The 19151-nt window shown below is 27.8% G+C and overlaps 1 protein-coding gene across 1 annotated transcript; it reads right to left on the bottom strand.

Annotated features, from left to right (window-relative positions):
- Positions 1–1119: 1119 nt before the first annotated feature.
- On the bottom strand, positions 1120–15778 carry LOC124912389 (probable 3-hydroxyisobutyryl-CoA hydrolase 2). The gene is made up of 8 exons (XM_047453002.1): positions 15698–15778; positions 12974–13042; positions 12332–12395; positions 8165–8226; positions 2248–2331; positions 2061–2145; positions 1410–1495; positions 1120–1311 (listed from the first exon to the last, which is right to left on the bottom strand). The coding sequence occupies exons 1-8, from the start codon at positions 15764–15766 to the stop codon at positions 1192–1194; spliced, it is 639 nt and encodes a 212-aa protein (XP_047308958.1). The 5' UTR covers positions 15767–15778; the 3' UTR covers positions 1120–1191.
- Between the last annotated feature and the right edge of the window lie 3373 nt (positions 15779–19151).

The raw sequence follows: 19151 nt of genomic DNA, 5'->3' as shown, positions 1-19151 counted from the left end.
TGAGGGATTCCACTATTAATTAATTAACTAAAATTATTAATATTAATTTGAGTAACAAGAAGTAAGATATTGAATAGCAAGTAAATGGTTTGAAGGTTAGTTATGATAGTTAACTATGAGAAAAAATAATAAAAAAGTTTACCTGTGGCTTTTTATTCTTTTCGATTAACATCGCTCTTATACCCTGTTTATGTTTAAATATATGCACATTAGTTATTGGATAACAATTTAAATATATTAAAAATAATATTACAACCTCTGTGGCGTCGTTTTCAAATTTTATTGAAAGATTGACATTATAGTCATGAACAAAGCATTTTTCGAGATTTTGCATCCGCCCTTCTCTAATCTGCCACAAATATTAAATAAAATAAATTAATTAAAGAAAAAAACACATGAAATATCTAGACTGATATAGATGATCACACTATTACAAGATCAAATTATTTACCAATTTGAGGAAGATTTTTTGGTTTGTTGGGGAACCATATTTCATTGATCTTATAGCATGGAGAATCAACTTATCCTCATTCTTCATAGAGATATCCACCTATAACCGAGTTTGTAATCGAGAAAAATTAGTCATAAGATAGACATAGTTAACTATATATTAGAATTAAGAAACAAAAAAAATCCAAGATGAGAAATTACCAACGATGATAATATAGTTTCAACTGTTGCCTTTGAAAAACAATCGTTGATCATCTTCAATCTATAAAAATTATTAAAATTTTATAAATTGTATATATGCCTCAAACTAGTTATTTACCAATGATATAAATAAGAAACATTAATCATATTTATGTTTCTAATAATAGAAAAAAAAAAATTAACATTTATAATTTAAATAAGATAACCTAAATTTTAAAATTATCCATAAAAGTATCTATAATCTATTAGCATTATAAAAATCACTTTTGTAATGCGTCCATGTTTTATATGATTTTCCGATGCGGCATATACAAATTTTCCAACTTAGTTAGACGTCGTTTTCTCATTAATAATTCCGGTCTCCACAATTATTACTAGAGAAGTAATCCATGTGACACACACTGCTATTATCGAAACTAACAACATTACAATGTTTTCTTGTGCTAAAGATGTCATTAATTGACTATTATTAATAAATGACTATTATTTCAAATAATTTTGTTTATAACTAATTAATAAGTAATTAAGAGGAAAGGATTCTCACTTCTTTAGTGGACTGTCTTGTTTTAAGGAAGGTGTAAGAGCATATTTATTAATAGTCTCGTTAATTTTTGAGATGTCGGCTACCTCCTCCAATTCACTCTCCATAAGAACAAGATCCTAATAAAATAGAGCATTTCCACCAAAAACATTTGGTGTAAAAAATTATTTTAAAATACAATCAATTAATCAATTAAGCAGCTAAAAAATATTAATACCTTGGAATGAACAAAATGAGTTGCAAGACCGCATGCAATCATATCAGCCCCATCTATTCTAGCTCCCGTAAATCCCAAGTATTCACCTGTCGATAAATTAATAGTTTTAAATTTCCACTTTTAAATTAGTAATTTTCAGAACATATCCATTTTAATTTTTTTTTAGACCATGATAATCAATTAAGGATTAAAAAAATTAGAATTATATTAGGCATGAAAATATTGTAATTTTTGAAGGTGGACTTCAAAAAGTAAAAAAAGAAAAATAATATGTAATCGGAAGAATTGAACCACAAATGTGATTGGGAAAGATTGTCACATTAAGTCACTAGACAACTAATTTAACTATTATAATTAAAATTTTAAAAACACTTAATTAATTATATTAAATTAAAAATATAAGATAATTATCAATTAAATTATTAATCAGACCCTCAATTTTTTTCACTAAAATAAATTTAATATAACTATCCTAAGCAACTTTTCTTCTAGTCTAGCGGTAAAAAGAATTAGAAATTCTCTAACCTCTTTAAGGTCCTGGATTCTCGAGCCTAAAGTGTTCTCGAATAGAATCTTAGTGTATTGTTTCAACATTTAATCACTCAAAAGATGTCATTTTAATTATAGAACTCTTCCTAATTAATTACTTACCAAAGTAACCTGGAAGCCTAGACAAGAAATAACCGGCACCCACATTTGGAACAAGTCCCATTGATATCTCTGGCATTGAAAATATCTATAGAAATTCAAATAACAGTATTTTTAGAAATAATTCAAATATAAAATAGCACAGTTCTACAACTGGAACGATTTACTAAAATAAACTAAAAAACATTACAGTATTCTCAGTAACAATTTGAAATGTTGCAAATGTAGACATTGCCGCACCTCCTCCCATTGCCAATCCATTCACAAGGGTTACCTGTACAAAAATGTACATGGAGTTAATTATTCATTTTGAAAAACAATTTATTAAACAAACCAAAGTATCTAATAATTAAAGAAATAATTAAATTTATTTTACTTATTAAACATGCTACTCGAATTTTTCCATTACTTTTAATACTGACTCAAATATATTCTAGGTATCATTTATTAGTTTTTTTTTAAAAAAGTTTAACCTTCAAACTTCTATTGTTTTTGTAGATAATGTTCTATAATTGATCGTATTATTATGATATCAATAGAATTAACCAAAAGAATATGACCAAAAGTAATTTGATTAAAGCATAAAAATATATTGCAATTTGAGAGAGTCACTAGATAGAGATTTACTTAATTATCAAATCTGAAAATTTAAAAATAAAGTTAAGGTGTTCCTTGACATTACGGGCGGGTTCTTAAATTTCGGGTAAACGGGTCAGGGTTTTCTGTTATGAAAACGGGTTAGAGTATAAATACTTTTTGGGTATTTTTCTCATAACACAATAAGGTTGAGAGAGAGTGAATTACAGATCTAGGGTTTTCTGGTTTCCTTCTTCTTCTTGTTCTTTGGCTGATCCAGAGAGAAAGATTGAGGGAACTTTTTGATCGTGGAGTAGTCCAATCATTCCTAGTATAATCACTTCTTTCATATGAGAGCAGGGTATGTAAGTTTCTACTATTGACATTTCTTTGATTTAGTGAAACTTATCCCTCCCGTGGACGTAGGTCGATTTTGACCGAACCACGTATATTGTGTTGTCGTTTATTGCTTTGTGCTATTCCAGTCTTCGTAATTTGTTTGTCGTCATAGACGATTTGGAAACTGATTTGTTACAGGTTTGATTTCGAAGAAGATCCATAGTTTTGCTGTTGCAAAACCCAACAGTGGTATCAGAGCAGTATTGATTGGTTATCTGTTTTAACATTGGAGCAGAGTGCTCTGTTGGTTACTTGACGAAATTCAAAGAGAAGATCAATTGGTTTCTTTGTTGGGGTTTTTGTTAGTTGTTAAGGCAGTAATAATGGGGAAATCTAGACCTGATATGGTGAGTCTGAATGGTACAAACTACAGGCAATGGAAACTGATGATAAGTGATGTGTTAGTTTCAGATGATTTGAATGAAGCAATTGAAAATGAGGGTGTTAGACCTGAGACTACAAAAGAGACTAATTGGAAAAAGATAGATAGAAAGGCGTGCAGCTTTATTCGTTCCTGGGTTGGTATAAATGTTGTGCACCATGTTGAGAACGAGACTACGGCGTATGGTGTGTGGAGCAAACTTGAAGCTCTTTATGCTGGGAGGTCAGCAAGGAATAAAGCAGCACCAGTACGAAGGCTGGTGAATCTGAAGTATATTGATAATAAATCAATTGCTGAGCACTTGAATGAATTTCAAAATATTTTGAATCAGCTGAGTAGTATGAAGATAAACTTTGATGATGAGGTGCAAGCACTTTTAGTCCTTAGATCTTTTCCTGCAAGTTGGGAGACACTTATTATCACACCCAGCAACTCAGCACCAAATGGTAAAGTCAACATGGAATTTGTCACCAGTTCCTTACTTGATGAGGAGAATCGAAGGGGGGATAAAATCTCTAAGTCTGATATGTTGGTGACTGATAGAGAAAGATCAAAGGATAATAGAAGTGGTTCGAGTAGGGGAAAGTCTAGAAGAAAGTTTAGTGCTCCAAAGAAGGATGGTGCTTGCCATTACTGTGGCAAAATGGGTCACTGGAAAAACGAGTGCTAGAAATTTAAAAATGATAAAGCAAAGGGTACAGTGAAGCCCAGAGAAAAGAACGAACAAAGAGTAGATACATCTGTTTATGCTTCAGATGGTGAACTGACATATGCTTTTAACTGTCAAGACTCTTGTCTTATCACATCTTCAAATGAAACATCATGGATTGTTGACACAGGTGCCTCATTCCATATTAGTCCACACAAAGGTTACTTACAGTCCTACAAAGCTGGTGATTATGGTGAGGTTCGCATGGGTAACAGTGGTGTATCCAAGATAGTTGGTCTTGGTGATGTTAGAATCGAGACAAACATGGGTTGTTTCCTGACATTGAGAGATGTAAGACATGTTCCTGATTTGAGAATGAATTTGATTTCAGCAGGTAAGCTCGATCATGGAGGCTACCATAATGTTTTCAGTGGTGGAGCATGTAAGCTAAGCAAGGGTTCATTGGTGTTATATGAGGTAAGAAATGTTGTTCCTTATACAAGACAAATTTGAAAATTGTCTATGATGCAGCATATTCTGTTGTGATGGAGTCATCCTCTGATTTGTGGCACAAGAGACTAGGTCACATTAGTGAAAAGGGGCTGAATGTTTTGATCAAGAGGAATGAGCTGTTAAATCTAAAGGATGCTCATCTTGAAAATTGTGAGCATTGCTTGAAGGGTAAGCAGAACAGAGTCTCTTTCAGTAAGTCAAAAGTGGAACTGAAAAAGAATGTCCTTGAACTGGTCCATACAGATGTTTATGGTCCTATGAAGATTAAATCCATAGGTGGTGCTTCCTATTTTGTAACCTTCATAGACGATGCATCTAGGAAGGTTTGGGCCTATGCTATAAAGTCCAAGGATGAGGTTGCATCAAGGTTTGAGGTCTTTCACAAGCTGTTTGAAAGAGAGACATGAAAAAAACTAATGAGGGTGCGATCAGATAATGGGGGAGAGTACATAGGCTCATTTGATGATTGGTGTAAAGAGCAGGGTATTCGACATGAACAGACTGTGCCTAAGACTCCACAACAAAATGGTCTAGCAGAGAGGATGAACAGAACAATGTTGGAACGGATGAGGAGTATGCTCTCCCATGCCAAGTTGGCTAAGCATTTCTGGGCTGAAGCCATGAGCACTGCAGTGTATGTGATCAATCGTTCTCCCTCCAAGCTATTGAATAATAAGTGTGCAGAAAGCGTCTGGTTAGGTAAAGATGTTAATTATGACTATTTATGTGTTTTTAGTTGTAGAGCTTTTGTACATGTTCCAAAAGATGAGAGGTCTAAGCTAGATGCAAAAACCATGCAATGCATATTTTTCGGGTATGGTGATGAAAAGTGGGGATACATGTATTATGACCCAGTTGATAAGAAGGTATTGAGAAGCCGAGATGTGGTGTTCCTTGAAGATCAGACTATTGAGAATTTTGAAGTTGGTGAAAAGCTTGATGCATATATACGTGACCTTTCTAGTCTTGAGTTGTCTCATGTTGTTGAGGAGACAAGGCCACATGTACCTTCAAACTCGGATAGTGATGATGATGTTCCTCAGGGTCAAGCTGTAGGCCATGGAAATGATACTAATACTGAAACTCATCTTGGTGATAATGTTGAGGTTGATTTTGAAGTTCAACAAGAAGATGGAAATCAACAGAATCAACAAACAGAGGTACTAGGAGGTCTACTAGAGAGAAAAGATCAAGTTCTAAGTACTCTACTATAGAGTATGTCCTTCTAACTGATTGTGGGGAGCCTATATATTACAAGGAGGCTCTTGAGGATGCATATAAGGAAGAATGAATAACTGCCATGGATGAAGAGATGAAGTCATTGCTGAAAAATGGCACATTTGAACTGGTTCAAAGACCAAAGAACATAAAAGTATTACAAAATAAATTGGTGTACAATATCAAGCAAGAAGGTGATGATAGAAAGACAAGATACAAGGCTAGGCTGGTTGTCAAAGGTTTTAGACAGAGACATGGAATCGATTATGATGAGATTTTCTCACCGGTAGTGAAGATGACTTCTATCCGGGTAGTGTTAAGTCTAGTTGCTTGTATGGATCTTGAGGTTGAACAGCTTGATGTCAAGACTGCATTTCTCCATGATGATTTGGATGAAGATGTTTATATGGAGCAACCTGAAGGTTATAATAAGAATGGTGAGGAAAACAAGGTGTGCAAACTTGTCAAAAGTTTGTACGATTTGAAGCAAGCACCAAGGCAGTGGTTTCTTAAGTTTGAGTGGTTCATAACCTTCCATGGGTACATGAAGACGTCTACATATCACTGTGTCTTTGTGCAAAAGTTTTCTTTTAATGATTTTATTATCCTTCTCCTATATGTTGATGACATGCTGATTGTTGGGAGAGACAAGCTCAAGATTGCCAAGTTGAAAAAGGATTTGTCTAAATATTTTGAGATTAAAGACTTGGGTTAAGCAAGACAAATTCTTGGAATGCAGGTCATTCGTGATAGGGTGAAGAAAAGGTTATAGTTGTCTCAAGAGAGATATATTGAGAAGATTCTAAATCGATTCTATATGGACTAGGCAAAACCAGTTGCTTGTCCATTGGCTACACACTTGAAAATAAATAAGACAATGTCTCCCAAGGATGAAGAGGAAAGACAAGAAATGTGCAGTGTTCCATATGCTTCAGCAATAGGCAGTCTGATGTATGCAATGGTATGTACAAGACCGGATATAGCTCATGCGGTTGGAGTACTTAGTCGTTTCCTTTCAAATCCCGGTAAGACACACTAGGAAGCAGTTAAGTGGCTAATGAGATATCTTCGAGGGACCTCCAAATACGCTTTGTGTTATGGTACTAGAAAGCCACATGTTGAAGGGTTTTCTGATTCAGATATGAGTGGTGATATTGACACAATGAGATCAACTTCAGGGTATTTGTTTACTTTTGGAGGAGGAGTTGTATCATGGCAGTCTCGTCAACAGAAATGTATTGCTTTGTCTACTACAGAAGCTGAATATATTGTCATTACTGAATGTTGTAAGGAAATGAGATGGATGAAAGAATTGTTTAAAGAAATAGGCATTATACAAGACAGGTTTGTGGTGTTTAGTGACTCACAAAGTGCTATACATGTGAGCAAGAATCCAAGTTTCCATTCACGTTCAAAACACATCCAAATAAGGTACCATTGGATCCGTGAAGTGTTCGAGAAGAAGGAGTTATACTTGGAGAAAGTGCATACAGATGAGAACGAGTCAGATATGATGACAAAGGGCTTGCCAAGAGGCAAGCATGAGATATGTTGTGTCAAAGCCGGAATAGTTCTGATAGGAGCGTCACGATGATGAATGTTTATAGCAACATTCTCCCATGGCTCGGAAAGGGGAGAATTGTTGAGGTGTTCCTTGCCATTACGGGTGGGTTCTTAATTTCTGGGTAAACGGGTCAGGGTTTTCTATTATGAAAACGGGTTAGAGTATAAATACTTTTATGATATTTTTTTCATAACACAGTAAGGTTGAGAGAGAGTGAATTACAGATCTAGAGTTTTTTGATTTTTTTCTTTTTCTTGTTCTTTGGTTGATCTAGAGTGAAAGATTAAGGGAGCTTTTGATTGTGGAGTAGTTCAATCATTCCTAGTATAATCACTTCTTTCATTTGAGAGCAGGGCATGTAAGTTTCTACTATTGACATTTCTTTGATTTAGTGAAACTTATCCCACCCGTGGACGTATGTCGATTTTGACTGAACCACGTATATTGTGTTGTCGTTTATTGATTTGTGTTATTTCAGTTTTCGTAATCTGTTTGTCGTCATAGACGATTTGGAAAATGATTTGTTACATGTTTGATTTCGAAAAAGATCCATAGTTTTGTTGTTGCAAAACTCAACACTATAATTGATCGGATTATGATATCGATAGAATTAACCAAAAGAATATGACCAAAAGTAATTTGATTAAAGCATAAAAATATATTGCAATTTGAGGAAGTCACTAGATAGAGATTTACTTAATTACCAAATCTCAGAAAATTTAAAAATAAAATGAGCTTCATTCCTATTATTATGATAACCAAGGAAAATTAATTAAACATGGATATTGGTTTAAGTGTTCTCTTACCAGGGGCTTCTTATACGTGGCGATTAAGTGAAGTAATGTTAAAAGCTTGTAGTAATATTTTGCTGCAAGACTCAAATGACCTGATTTATCAATTTAAAATTAATGAAAAATATTATATAGGAATTTTTTTTCTATAATATATTTAATCAAACGAATTCCAATATTATTTCTGTTTAATTAATTAAAAATAAAAATAAAAACTCATTAAGAGATTATTAATCATCATAAAACACGTCAGTTGTTAAAATGATTTTATCAACAAAAATGTATTGATCACGAAGAAAATTCAAATTATGTGAGTAATTAAATGATTGGCTATTATATTACTAGCCTTATCTCTTTTTCTACTCCAAAAATGATAGCTTTATCAAATTGACGTAAAGAAGCATCAACAAAAAAAAATGGATGCTTTTAGAGCTGTGCAAAAAAATCGGAAAATCGGTGACCTAATCGAACCGATAGTTAACCGGTTTCATTTTAACGGTTTATTGGTTAACAGGTTTTAGCGGTTCAGGTTAACCAATTTTTTACCGGTTAAACGGATCGGTTTTCGGTTTACCTATTTTTTTAACGGTTTAACCGGTAAACCGATAATAATTTAATTATATATTTTTATAATTTATAATTTGTATTAGTTATTTTATAAATAATATATTATAATCTATAAATCTTTTTTATTTTTAAATTATAATTTTAATAGAATTATTTTTAAAAAACATTATAATTTATATAAAATTTTACAAAAATAAATTAAATACAAACTGAAATAATTTTATTAAAATATGTAAAATTGTTTTTATAACCATACAATACCTACCTACCATGTAATTATAAATTAACAAAAACAAAATATTTAAACAAAATAGATAAAAAAAATATATATTATATTGTTATAATAAAGTAATATATTATAACATATTTCAAAATATATCAATAAAATTTATTATCATAATAATATAATATATTATAATATAGAGAAGAAATGATGAAAAATAGTATAATAGGAGAGTGCAAATAATAATTTTCAAAAAATTCATTTCATAAATTTATTATTTAATTTAAAAAATTGAATCATCAGTTTCTAGTTAAACCCGGTTAACCGACCGGAACCGACCAAAATCGGTAGAACCAAAACCGGTAAAACCGATACCATTAACAGCCGGTTCGGTAGTACCAAAACCGGTAAAACCGATACCATTAACAGCCGATTAACCGGTTTATAAAATAAAAGGCAAAATCGATCTTAACCGGAACCGTTTAACCAGCTGGTTGAACACCCCTGTATGCTTCAACTATATTATTTTAACTACGATGGTAATCATGAAGAATAAGAATAAGCATATAATATAACATGTGGGGTCCCTAATCATGCTAAATTCTTGATCATAGCTATCGGCTTCACAATATAATTTGTGATTTCAATTAGGTCTTACAATTTGGACAAATCTCATACTTGCAACTTAATTATCACTTCATTCATTTAATATTTTAATTAAGTATTTTTTTTAAATACTAAAATTATCCTTTATTATCCTTAAAAAAATATTAAATATATATATATATATATATATATATATATATATATATATATATATATATATATATATATATATATATATATATATATATATATAACTATCTTGATATATTAATTCCAAAAATAAAGTGTTTATTTGATAGTGACTTATTTAAATAATTTATGTTATTTAAAAAGTAATAATTGATTATGATTTTGATCAAAATTATATTTTTTTTAAGAGAATATGAAGAATATTAATATATAATGATAAAATAATTATTATATTTTTTTAAATCGAAAATATTTTGATTAATAAATTAATTAATATAATAGATAATACATAATGTGTTAATGTTTAGTTTGAATAGAATAATAACTATAATGTCATGTCAATGTTCACATAATGCTAACTTAATTATCAATTTAGTAGTTAATATAAATAATAGTTTCAAACAAATTGACATATTAATTTTGAGGTATCTTAGTTCAATCATTGAAATAAGATAATTTAGGCTAATATTTTTCTAATTAAAATTAGTTAAATTTACAATTACCTTATAAATAGTCAAAAACAATTCATGGATGATAGGTTTCAATCTAGAAATATAAGTATTTGGAACATTTTGCGGAAACTTTTTAAGTATTTGACTATGTGTGAGTCATTTTAATTCCATAAGACTTCACAATGACAAATGACAACTTTATATAGTTCATAAAAAACATAACTTATAAATTTATATAAACAATATTTTTGAATTTTAAGTAGGTCGGCTCATGGGTTTAGCCGAGCGAGCTAGGTAAGACCAACCAAAAATTATAAAATTATTAGTAAGGTCTATTTAACCACCAGAATCAGAGCCCATCAAGTTCATGGGCCAGGGCAAACCCATCCCAAATACCCATTTACAAATAAAAAATAATAATATTTGACAATAAAGATGATTTCGTAGAATTCTTATGAACATGCACACTAACTTTGATAAAATTTGATTATAAATACCATCACATTAAGTAAAATATTGATTTGTAATATGATATTATGGTTAAGTAATGGTATAAATTTTAAGTATCTTGTTACATATAGTTTGTTTTGGATTTTTGATTTTTTTTTTTTTAGAATTAAAGGAGAATTATTATCATACTCCACAATTATTATCTCTCGCTTAAACTTAAAACGCTTTCAGATTAAATTGAACTAGTGATATTTTGGTACCTACCGACTCTTATCACTAAGCGTCCTTAATAAACCTTGATAGGGTTGATACTTATATTTCTAACCAATTTGTCTAGATTTTACTGGATTACTCATAATAGTTAACCCTTTTGTGAAAGTCATAAGCATAATTCATGTGAATCTTTTCATTTTATTTCTCATCTTTAATTTTTTTTGTATTTCATACTTTTCTTTTTGATTAGTAAATGACTAAAGTAGTTTAAAGCAAGTACATTTGATGTGTAGATGAGTTTATATTTAACACATTTTTTTGGCCTAGTTTAATGATGAATCTAGGTAGGGGCGCGGGTGGGCTGAAGCCCACACCAAAATTTTGTTTTTTTTTACGGTTAAAATGTGAAATTACCCCCTAAGTTTTAAATTCAATAGAATTCACTATTTTATTTATTTAATTATTAAAAAATGGTAAAAGTTACCTTTATTTATTCGTTTTATCCAAAATTTTCTCGTTTTTCTACAATTTAGCCCACCATACAAAAATTTTAAACCCACCCCCAACACCGAATCATGGGTCCGTCCATGGCCTAGTTAGAGGTTGATATTTTTGTTTGCGGGATGTTTTTTGGGTTTAATTTGATTTAATTTTATGGGAGTATATTTATTTTAAGTTGAATTATTTTTTATATTTCTTGTTGATTCGGTTCCAATTAGTTTATTTTGAATTCACTTAATGATTCATTACAATTAACTAAAGCCATCCATGAGAAAGATTAATATGATTGCACTTTAGATTTTTTCTCATTTTCTTTAATAATTTGTTTTATTGATTTTAATTTATAATTTCAATAATAATAATAATAATTTGTGGATGATTTGGATCGATGGATAAATCTAGGTATTTGGAATTGGTTGAAAATGGTTCTATTCAGCTCAATTATTTGATTGGAGTGTGACTTTTTGTTTTGTTGGGTTTTATTGGGTGTAATAATATTGTTTGTAACGTTTGGTTTGTTCTGAATTTTGATTTTTTTGTTGGTGATGTTAGTTTGTCTCAGAATTTAGTTATTGTTGCTTATTGCTCAAACGGTTTATTCTAAATTTACTAGATGACATGTCGTTAACGCGTTTGTTGGCTAACGACAAATAGTGTTAATAAAGATAATTGTACATCTTTTTGTTTTTTTTCATCATTTTCCGAAGTCAATAATACTTTATTTATTTATTATTTTTTAATAAATTTTATTTTGTTCAGTAAAACAAAAATAAAACTGAATGGTGACTCATAGTTTAGAGTAAAGTTTAAAAACAGATTACCACACTTTCTTTCATTCATTTAGAAAAATAAAGAATTTAGATGAATAAAATGTTATTTTGTGTTCTTTTTTTACAAACAAAATAAAATTCTTTTATGCTTATTATTAATTTTATTGTGGGATTTGATAGGTGAAACTTGACAGAGATGTAGAACATTTACCTGCAGTTGCTAATCCTAGAAGAGATACAACATCAGCACCAGCTGAAAATGCTTTTCCGTTTCCCTGCATGGCATGCAAGTTACTTTCATTTATGACCAATATCATTATTATTTTAGGGCTTTAAGGGAATATTTGCCTCGTTATAATTATTATTCTTGAGCAGGATTTCCTCAAACCATTCAAGAGTTGTATGATTGAAGAAAAATGCGGAATTATTATTATTATTAATTTAGAGAGAATTAACCCATCTTATAATAATAATAATAATAATAATAATAATAATAATAATAATAATAATAATAATAATAATAATAATAATAATAGTGTTTTTCATTCTAATTTAAGATTAAGTTGTTTTTAGTAAAAATTGAACTAAAACATAAACATAAGGCAAAACTATAAAAAATGACTAATGCTCGAACTAAAATGTAAACATATGAGTCTCCAACGTGTGCTTATTTATAAAGTTCACCCACTTACACTTATAATTATGATGCAAAATTACTACTAAAATAACCCAGATCAAAAGTCAAATAACTTCTTAGTCTTCTAAAGAAAATGAAAACAAAAATCTGGAGAATTTTCACTATATTCACACACATTACAGAAAACATAAAATCTCTAGTAATTAAGGAACTCACCTTAATCATCACAAGGTTAACATTAGGATCATCCTCAAATTCTTTTAAGTTCTTCAATAATTGTAAAATCTGCATATTATAATCAATTTTAAGTTAATGAAAATGTGTCACATCCTATTTGATAACCTAATCAATCCACCCAACAACAACTACTATCCAAAAAAAAAACTACTAATTATATCCCAAATTTAAAGATAAATTAGGAACAAAGTCAACTCCAAAGAATAATTGTGAATAATTTTTTCAATCATATATTATTTATTAGAGAATGCACCTTATATTTATGATTCCACCATCATTTTAAGACCTTAATTTGTTCTTTTAGACAAATTACTTTTAATCAAATATAAACTAATTTTTATTTATATATAGAATAACCATATTTCAATATAGAAATGTTCAATATTTAATTCTTAACACAGTTTTATTTTTTTGAAAATCTCTCAAACTAAATCTTAATGAATAAATCTAACTAAAAATAAGGGAACACTAGTTTAGGGTTTCACCACAACAATAAAGTTGAGTAACTATAATTTCACAAGTCATTTTTGTGATAAAATGGTATGACTTTACAAATAGATAGATAAATGGGAAAGGCTCCTTTAACCATGTTAGACCTAATAAATAAATATCGTGTAGCATTTATAATGTCAACGAGCGTACATAAAATGGAAAAAAAAATATTATTTAAGAAAATAAAAGTGTGAGGTTCGATTTTTTTTTAATTCTTTAAACTAAAGTGAGGGGTCAAGACTCCATCTTACAAAACTTCATAGAGATGTACAAATAGTCCACGACGAATATACATATAAATCTTGAATCGAATTATTTTCCACTTATTATTTTTATGACTAATGTTTCTCATTAATAATACTTCTACTTTGAGATGGAGAATAATTATAAAATGTTTTTGAACAAAAAAACATTTGTGATAATAAAAGTGAGAAACAAATTAAAATAGAAGAACTAAAAATCATGATAATAATAAAAAGGTGCATAACAATATGCCACAAAATAAAACATAAAAAATGAGTTCAGAAAGTCTATTATCATTCAATTTATTCTTATCGAAGATTAAAATGACAAAGATCCACATGAATGATGTGAATTATTTTATGAACTTTCTTGTGTGCATTATAAAATAAATATTCAATATCAATTGAAAGATCAAAATGGCTCATTTAATTTTCTAATTATGGTATTTTATTGTGGTCATTGATTTATGCTTGTTCACCACTTAGATGATGTTTTAAGTATGGAAATGGTCTAGGAGAATACACTAAATTATTTCCCGTTTTTGAGAATTTTTAATGAAATTATATTAAGTCGTTTTTTCCAAAATAAAAATTAAAAAAAATATATGAAAATAGAACTGATATATTCTCAACCTCATGTGAAACTCTTAAAAAATTAAAATGATATGGTAATTTGTCTATGGACCGACCTCTTCGTGTTGTTTTATTTCATACATTCTTATTTTCTTAAACATAAATTTTAATTTTAATCTTGTTTATTCTTCGAGATTTATTTTGGTTGATATTAAATTTATAGGTGACTTGTGTTGCTTAACTACTATATTGAATGTGTTTTTTAATTATGCTAAAGAAGGTAAAAACAATATTCTTATCTGGATAATCAAGATTGTTAACTTTTGTAAAAGATCTGTTTGGATAAGTACGAAGTTGAAATGGAATGGAAATAAATTGGAATTAGAATTAGAATTAGAATTGGATTTCTAATTTAATTCCAATATATTTGATATTAAATTACAAATTAATTGTTATGATTATAAAAATTATAAAATTATAATTAAATTATAATTTCTATATTTATAATATTTATAATATATATATATATATTATCTATATTATTAAAATATTGGTTTGACACAAATTATTAAAATAAGTACAATGTCAAAAGTAAACAAAAAAAAATATTCAAGATGTTAACTTCCTAAGTTAAAAAAATAAATATTAATTTGAAATGATAAGTTCCTAATTAAAAGAAAATAAAATATAAATAGAACATATTAAATTTTTAAATAAAAAAATCATATTGGTTCAAAATTGTTAATTTACTAAATAAAAATAAATAAATAAAATAATTTATTTGTGTGAATCGTGTTAAATGATATAACAATAAGATATTTTATTTAAAAATTATAAAACAATAAATATTAGAATTACAATTAAAGCTACAAAATAGTAGAATTGAGAATAATAAAATAAAATTAATTTAAATTTTATTAAAATTTTAATTCCAATTCTTAATCTTGAATGCACAAACTTAAGAATTGAAACTATATTCAAATTTAAATTACATAGTTACCAAATACACCTTAAATATAGTCTTTAGGCTTGCCCAACTAGTAATAATACTAGTAATAACGGTTTATATAGAAATAGAGGTACTCGGTGAAATTAGTCCTCTTAAGATATAAAAAGTCACGAATTCCTTTATTGTTTTATTTTTAAAAATAATTATGAGACTCATTGTAACCAACTAATAATGTCATATTGTGGCTACATATTCTATAATGGAGTATCTTTACAATTTATTGTCACATTTACTTCTTATCTGTAGATGAAGTGTTTAATTAAAATTTAGTTAAAAAACAATCACTTTAATTTTGAACTTTAATAATTTCTAATCATGATCTTGATTATGAATATTGATACAAAATAGATGCATGTAAAGCAAATTGTGAAATGGATATGTGAGTACCATTTTATAATTGATACTGTTTAGTTTGGTTGGCCGGTTTAATATCACCTTTCTTATTTTAGAATTCATTCTCAAGGACAGTACCTGCATTAACATAATTCACACAATTTATAATTAATTAGCTTGATTGAAATTAATTTACTTAAAAACAATAAAAATTTGAAAGATTATGGTGGAATGAAATTGAAATAAATAGTTTTCAATGTTTAAATAAAAAAAATAGAATTTAAGTATTAAAACTATCAGAATAGTTCAATAAACTTCATGTTTAATTTTCACTTAACAAAATATTTTTATTTAAAGCATGTCATTTTAGTGTAAAATCATACAGATCACAAAATAAATATTATATATAAATAAACAAGCAAAATAAATATTATATATAAATAAACAAGCTCACTATTTTAAAGATGAAGAATGGTCTTTTATCTTTGCAAATAATTTTTTAAGATTATGTTTTTCTAAATTATTCAATTCAAATTGGATTTTTTATGATTACAAATATTTGAATTAAGAGGATTTTCAAATAAATAAATTTATCTAAGATAAAATATGAATGACGTACCTGATCTAATTCTTTTTCGAATGTGAAAGACATGGCTATTTGCTCTCTTTCTCTATCTCAATAAGAAATCTTAGTTTTATATGCTCACTTCTTATCTCCTTATATACATCCATCTTGAGGCCCTGTTTGGTAAGGATTATTTTTAATAATTCATTGAGTTATTTAAATATTTTATTTTTATTTTTTTTATTAATTAATTTATTAACTAAAATATTCTATGTATATTATTTTAAATAAATATTTTTTTAATAATATTAATATTTTTTAAATCTTTCCGCTATAAATAAAACTTTTATAACCCATATTAAATAAAATTATCACTAGTAGAAAATGGGTAATTACCGAGGAAGCTTACCAAGATATGCTCTCGGATTTATAATTTTAATCGAGAGCATTAATGCTCCTTCGCTGATATTTGTAAAAATCATCGAGGACATCTGATATCCCTCGCAGAAAAGATTATTTCCGAGAGCCTTTGTTCTCTTCTTTTGGTGAAAAAATTATATCCGAGGGGCCACGATTACCCCTCGGTGAACTGTTTTTATTTTTACACAGCCGTTTAATTTCTTTTTTCTTTCTCCTTCCCGATCCCTTTGTCTCTCCCGATCCCTTAATTTCTTTCTCCGATTCTCCGCCATCTGCCCTACCCGTCCTCCGCCCAGATCTATTCTGCCTTCCTCCTCCGCGATTCCGCCCAGATTCCGCCCTCCTTATCCGCCTGTTCATTATTTAAATAAACCCAATCCCAACAGGATCTTAATCAGGTGAGATTTAGAAAAATGTAAATTAGACTTTATTGTAGCATTAAATTAACTAGTATTTATCCTGTGCATTTCCACGAGTAATAATATAAAAACCGTGTAAAAAATATTACGATAAAATTTTTATGGGCGGGTCAACCCACAATCCGAACCAAGTATCCATTTACTCTCACATATATCCAAATTAACCACAACTCTCGACCCGGCAATCCGGACAATTTAAAAATTAAGCATCATTATATATATATAGATTTGTTGTAGCTTAATTTAAACTAAAAATTATTACTAAATTTGTGTCATAATCTTGTAAAAACAATATTAGCCTTGTATTAAGTTGCACTGTAGTTAGTATGATAAATGTTAGACCTTCAAGTTAAATTATTTCAAATTTTATTTTTTTTTATATAATTTTCTTATATTAAATTAGTTCAAGCTCTTTAATGTTTTCATTATATTAAATTTAAATCTTCTATAATTTTAATTTTTAATTTAACCAATTAACAAGACATGACATATTTTAATGACATGTCAAAAGGCTTGAAAACATCTAGAAATTGGAGTTGTTTAAAAATTAAAAAATAATTTTTAGATATATTTTAATTACATTTTATTTTAATAGTATAATTGGAGAACAATATTATGTAAATATACAATTTTAACTAAAAGTATTAGACGAAAATTAATTCTAAAAATATTTAATTTCACAATATATATATATATATATATATATATATATATATATATATATATAAACTTTATGAAACTAAAAAAAAGAAAAAGTTTAAGATGATTATAACAAAAGTTGGATTCATAAAGTTGAAATAATTTAAAATAATTAATTATCAAAATATATAAAATATGTTTATATTAACTTTTTCTTTTATATTTTTTTTTATAATTTATTATAATGATATATTTTTGTAATTTTATTTTAAATATATAATTATATACATAATAACTTATTAAAAAATTATTTTATTTAATAAATTAAAAACTTTTTTGTTTTTTAAGATGTTAGTTAACTAATTACCAACAACAACAATTTTTTTTTTCAATTTATTTAATTCAGTTATCCACAAATTTATCAATAGCTAAACTCTCCTAAAATTTATAACAATTTGTGTTTGTGTTCAAAATCTATCACAATTCTTTCAAATACATGAATTTTTTAATATTTAAAAGGTATGTTAATTCTAAAAATATAATGCCTTAATCATTTAAGTTTTTAAAAATTTTAAACACAATCAAACATTATTTCATTATTTAATTTATTAATTATATTACTTAATTTATTAACTAAAATATTAAAATATTTTTTATTTTTAAAATAAATAATATATTTTATCATTTTATATTAATATATATTATAATTTTAAAAAAACCTAAATCATCAAAATTACTATCAATTAATATCTTTTAATTAAATTAAAAATTATTTAAATATTTTAAAAACAAATAAGTTTAATAAATCGAAGAAAACTTTATGAGAGAGAGACAATGGGGGGTTGGAGCTGCAGTTAGAACTAGCACACCAGTACTTATTATCCATAAACATAAACGCTGTTCAAATTGTTTCCTGTTTGGATGTAAATTGTTTATTTTGATTCTAAACAAGATTTAAACATTGATCATTAAGTTTCAATCTATTATGCCTGGTTTTAATTTTCAAAATAAATAATATATTTTTATCATTTTATATTAATATATATTATAATTTTAAAAAAAATCTAAATCATCAAAATTATCATCAATTAATATCTTTTACTTAAAATTTATTTAAATATTTTAAAAACATATAAGTTCAATAAATCAAAGAATACTTTATGGGAGAGAGCCAGTGGGGGTTGAAGCTGCAATTAGAGTTAGCACACCACCACTTATTATCCATAAATGCTTTCCAAATTCATGCAAAACCTAATCTGATTCCAAACAAGATTTAATATCATTGACCATTACGTTTCAATCTATTAAGCCTAGTTTTTTTCTTTCTAAATATTTAACTTTAATCAATGTCCTGGTTCGGTTTAGGGTTAAAACGATAACCCTATCGATTTTATAACCGTGTTATGTCTTACAAGTTTTATCACTTTACCCTCCTATTTACAAATAAGTCAAGTTTTAAAGTTAT

This window comes from Impatiens glandulifera, chromosome 8 (genome assembly GCF_907164915.1).
Source record: "Impatiens glandulifera chromosome 8, dImpGla2.1, whole genome shotgun sequence".
Classification (NCBI taxonomy): Eukaryota; Viridiplantae; Streptophyta; class Magnoliopsida; order Ericales; family Balsaminaceae; genus Impatiens; species Impatiens glandulifera.
The sequence above is the reverse complement of the archived record's forward strand: the minus strand, read 5'-3'. Positions and strand labels throughout refer to the sequence as shown.

Excerpts from the sequence above, each read along its gene's own strand:
- LOC124912389 (XM_047453002.1), bottom strand. The coding sequence starts at position 15,766 with ATGAATTCTAAAATAAGAAAGGTGATATTAAACCGGCCAACCAAACTA. Across the intron at positions 13,043-15,697 it reads ACAGTATCAATTATAAAATG|ATTTTACAATTATTGAAGAA; the intron begins GTACTCACATAT and ends TATAATATGCAG. Across the intron at positions 1,312-1,409 it reads CTCATTTTGTTCATTCCAAG|GATCTTGTTCTTATGGAGAG; the intron begins GTATTAATATTT and ends CTATTTTATTAG.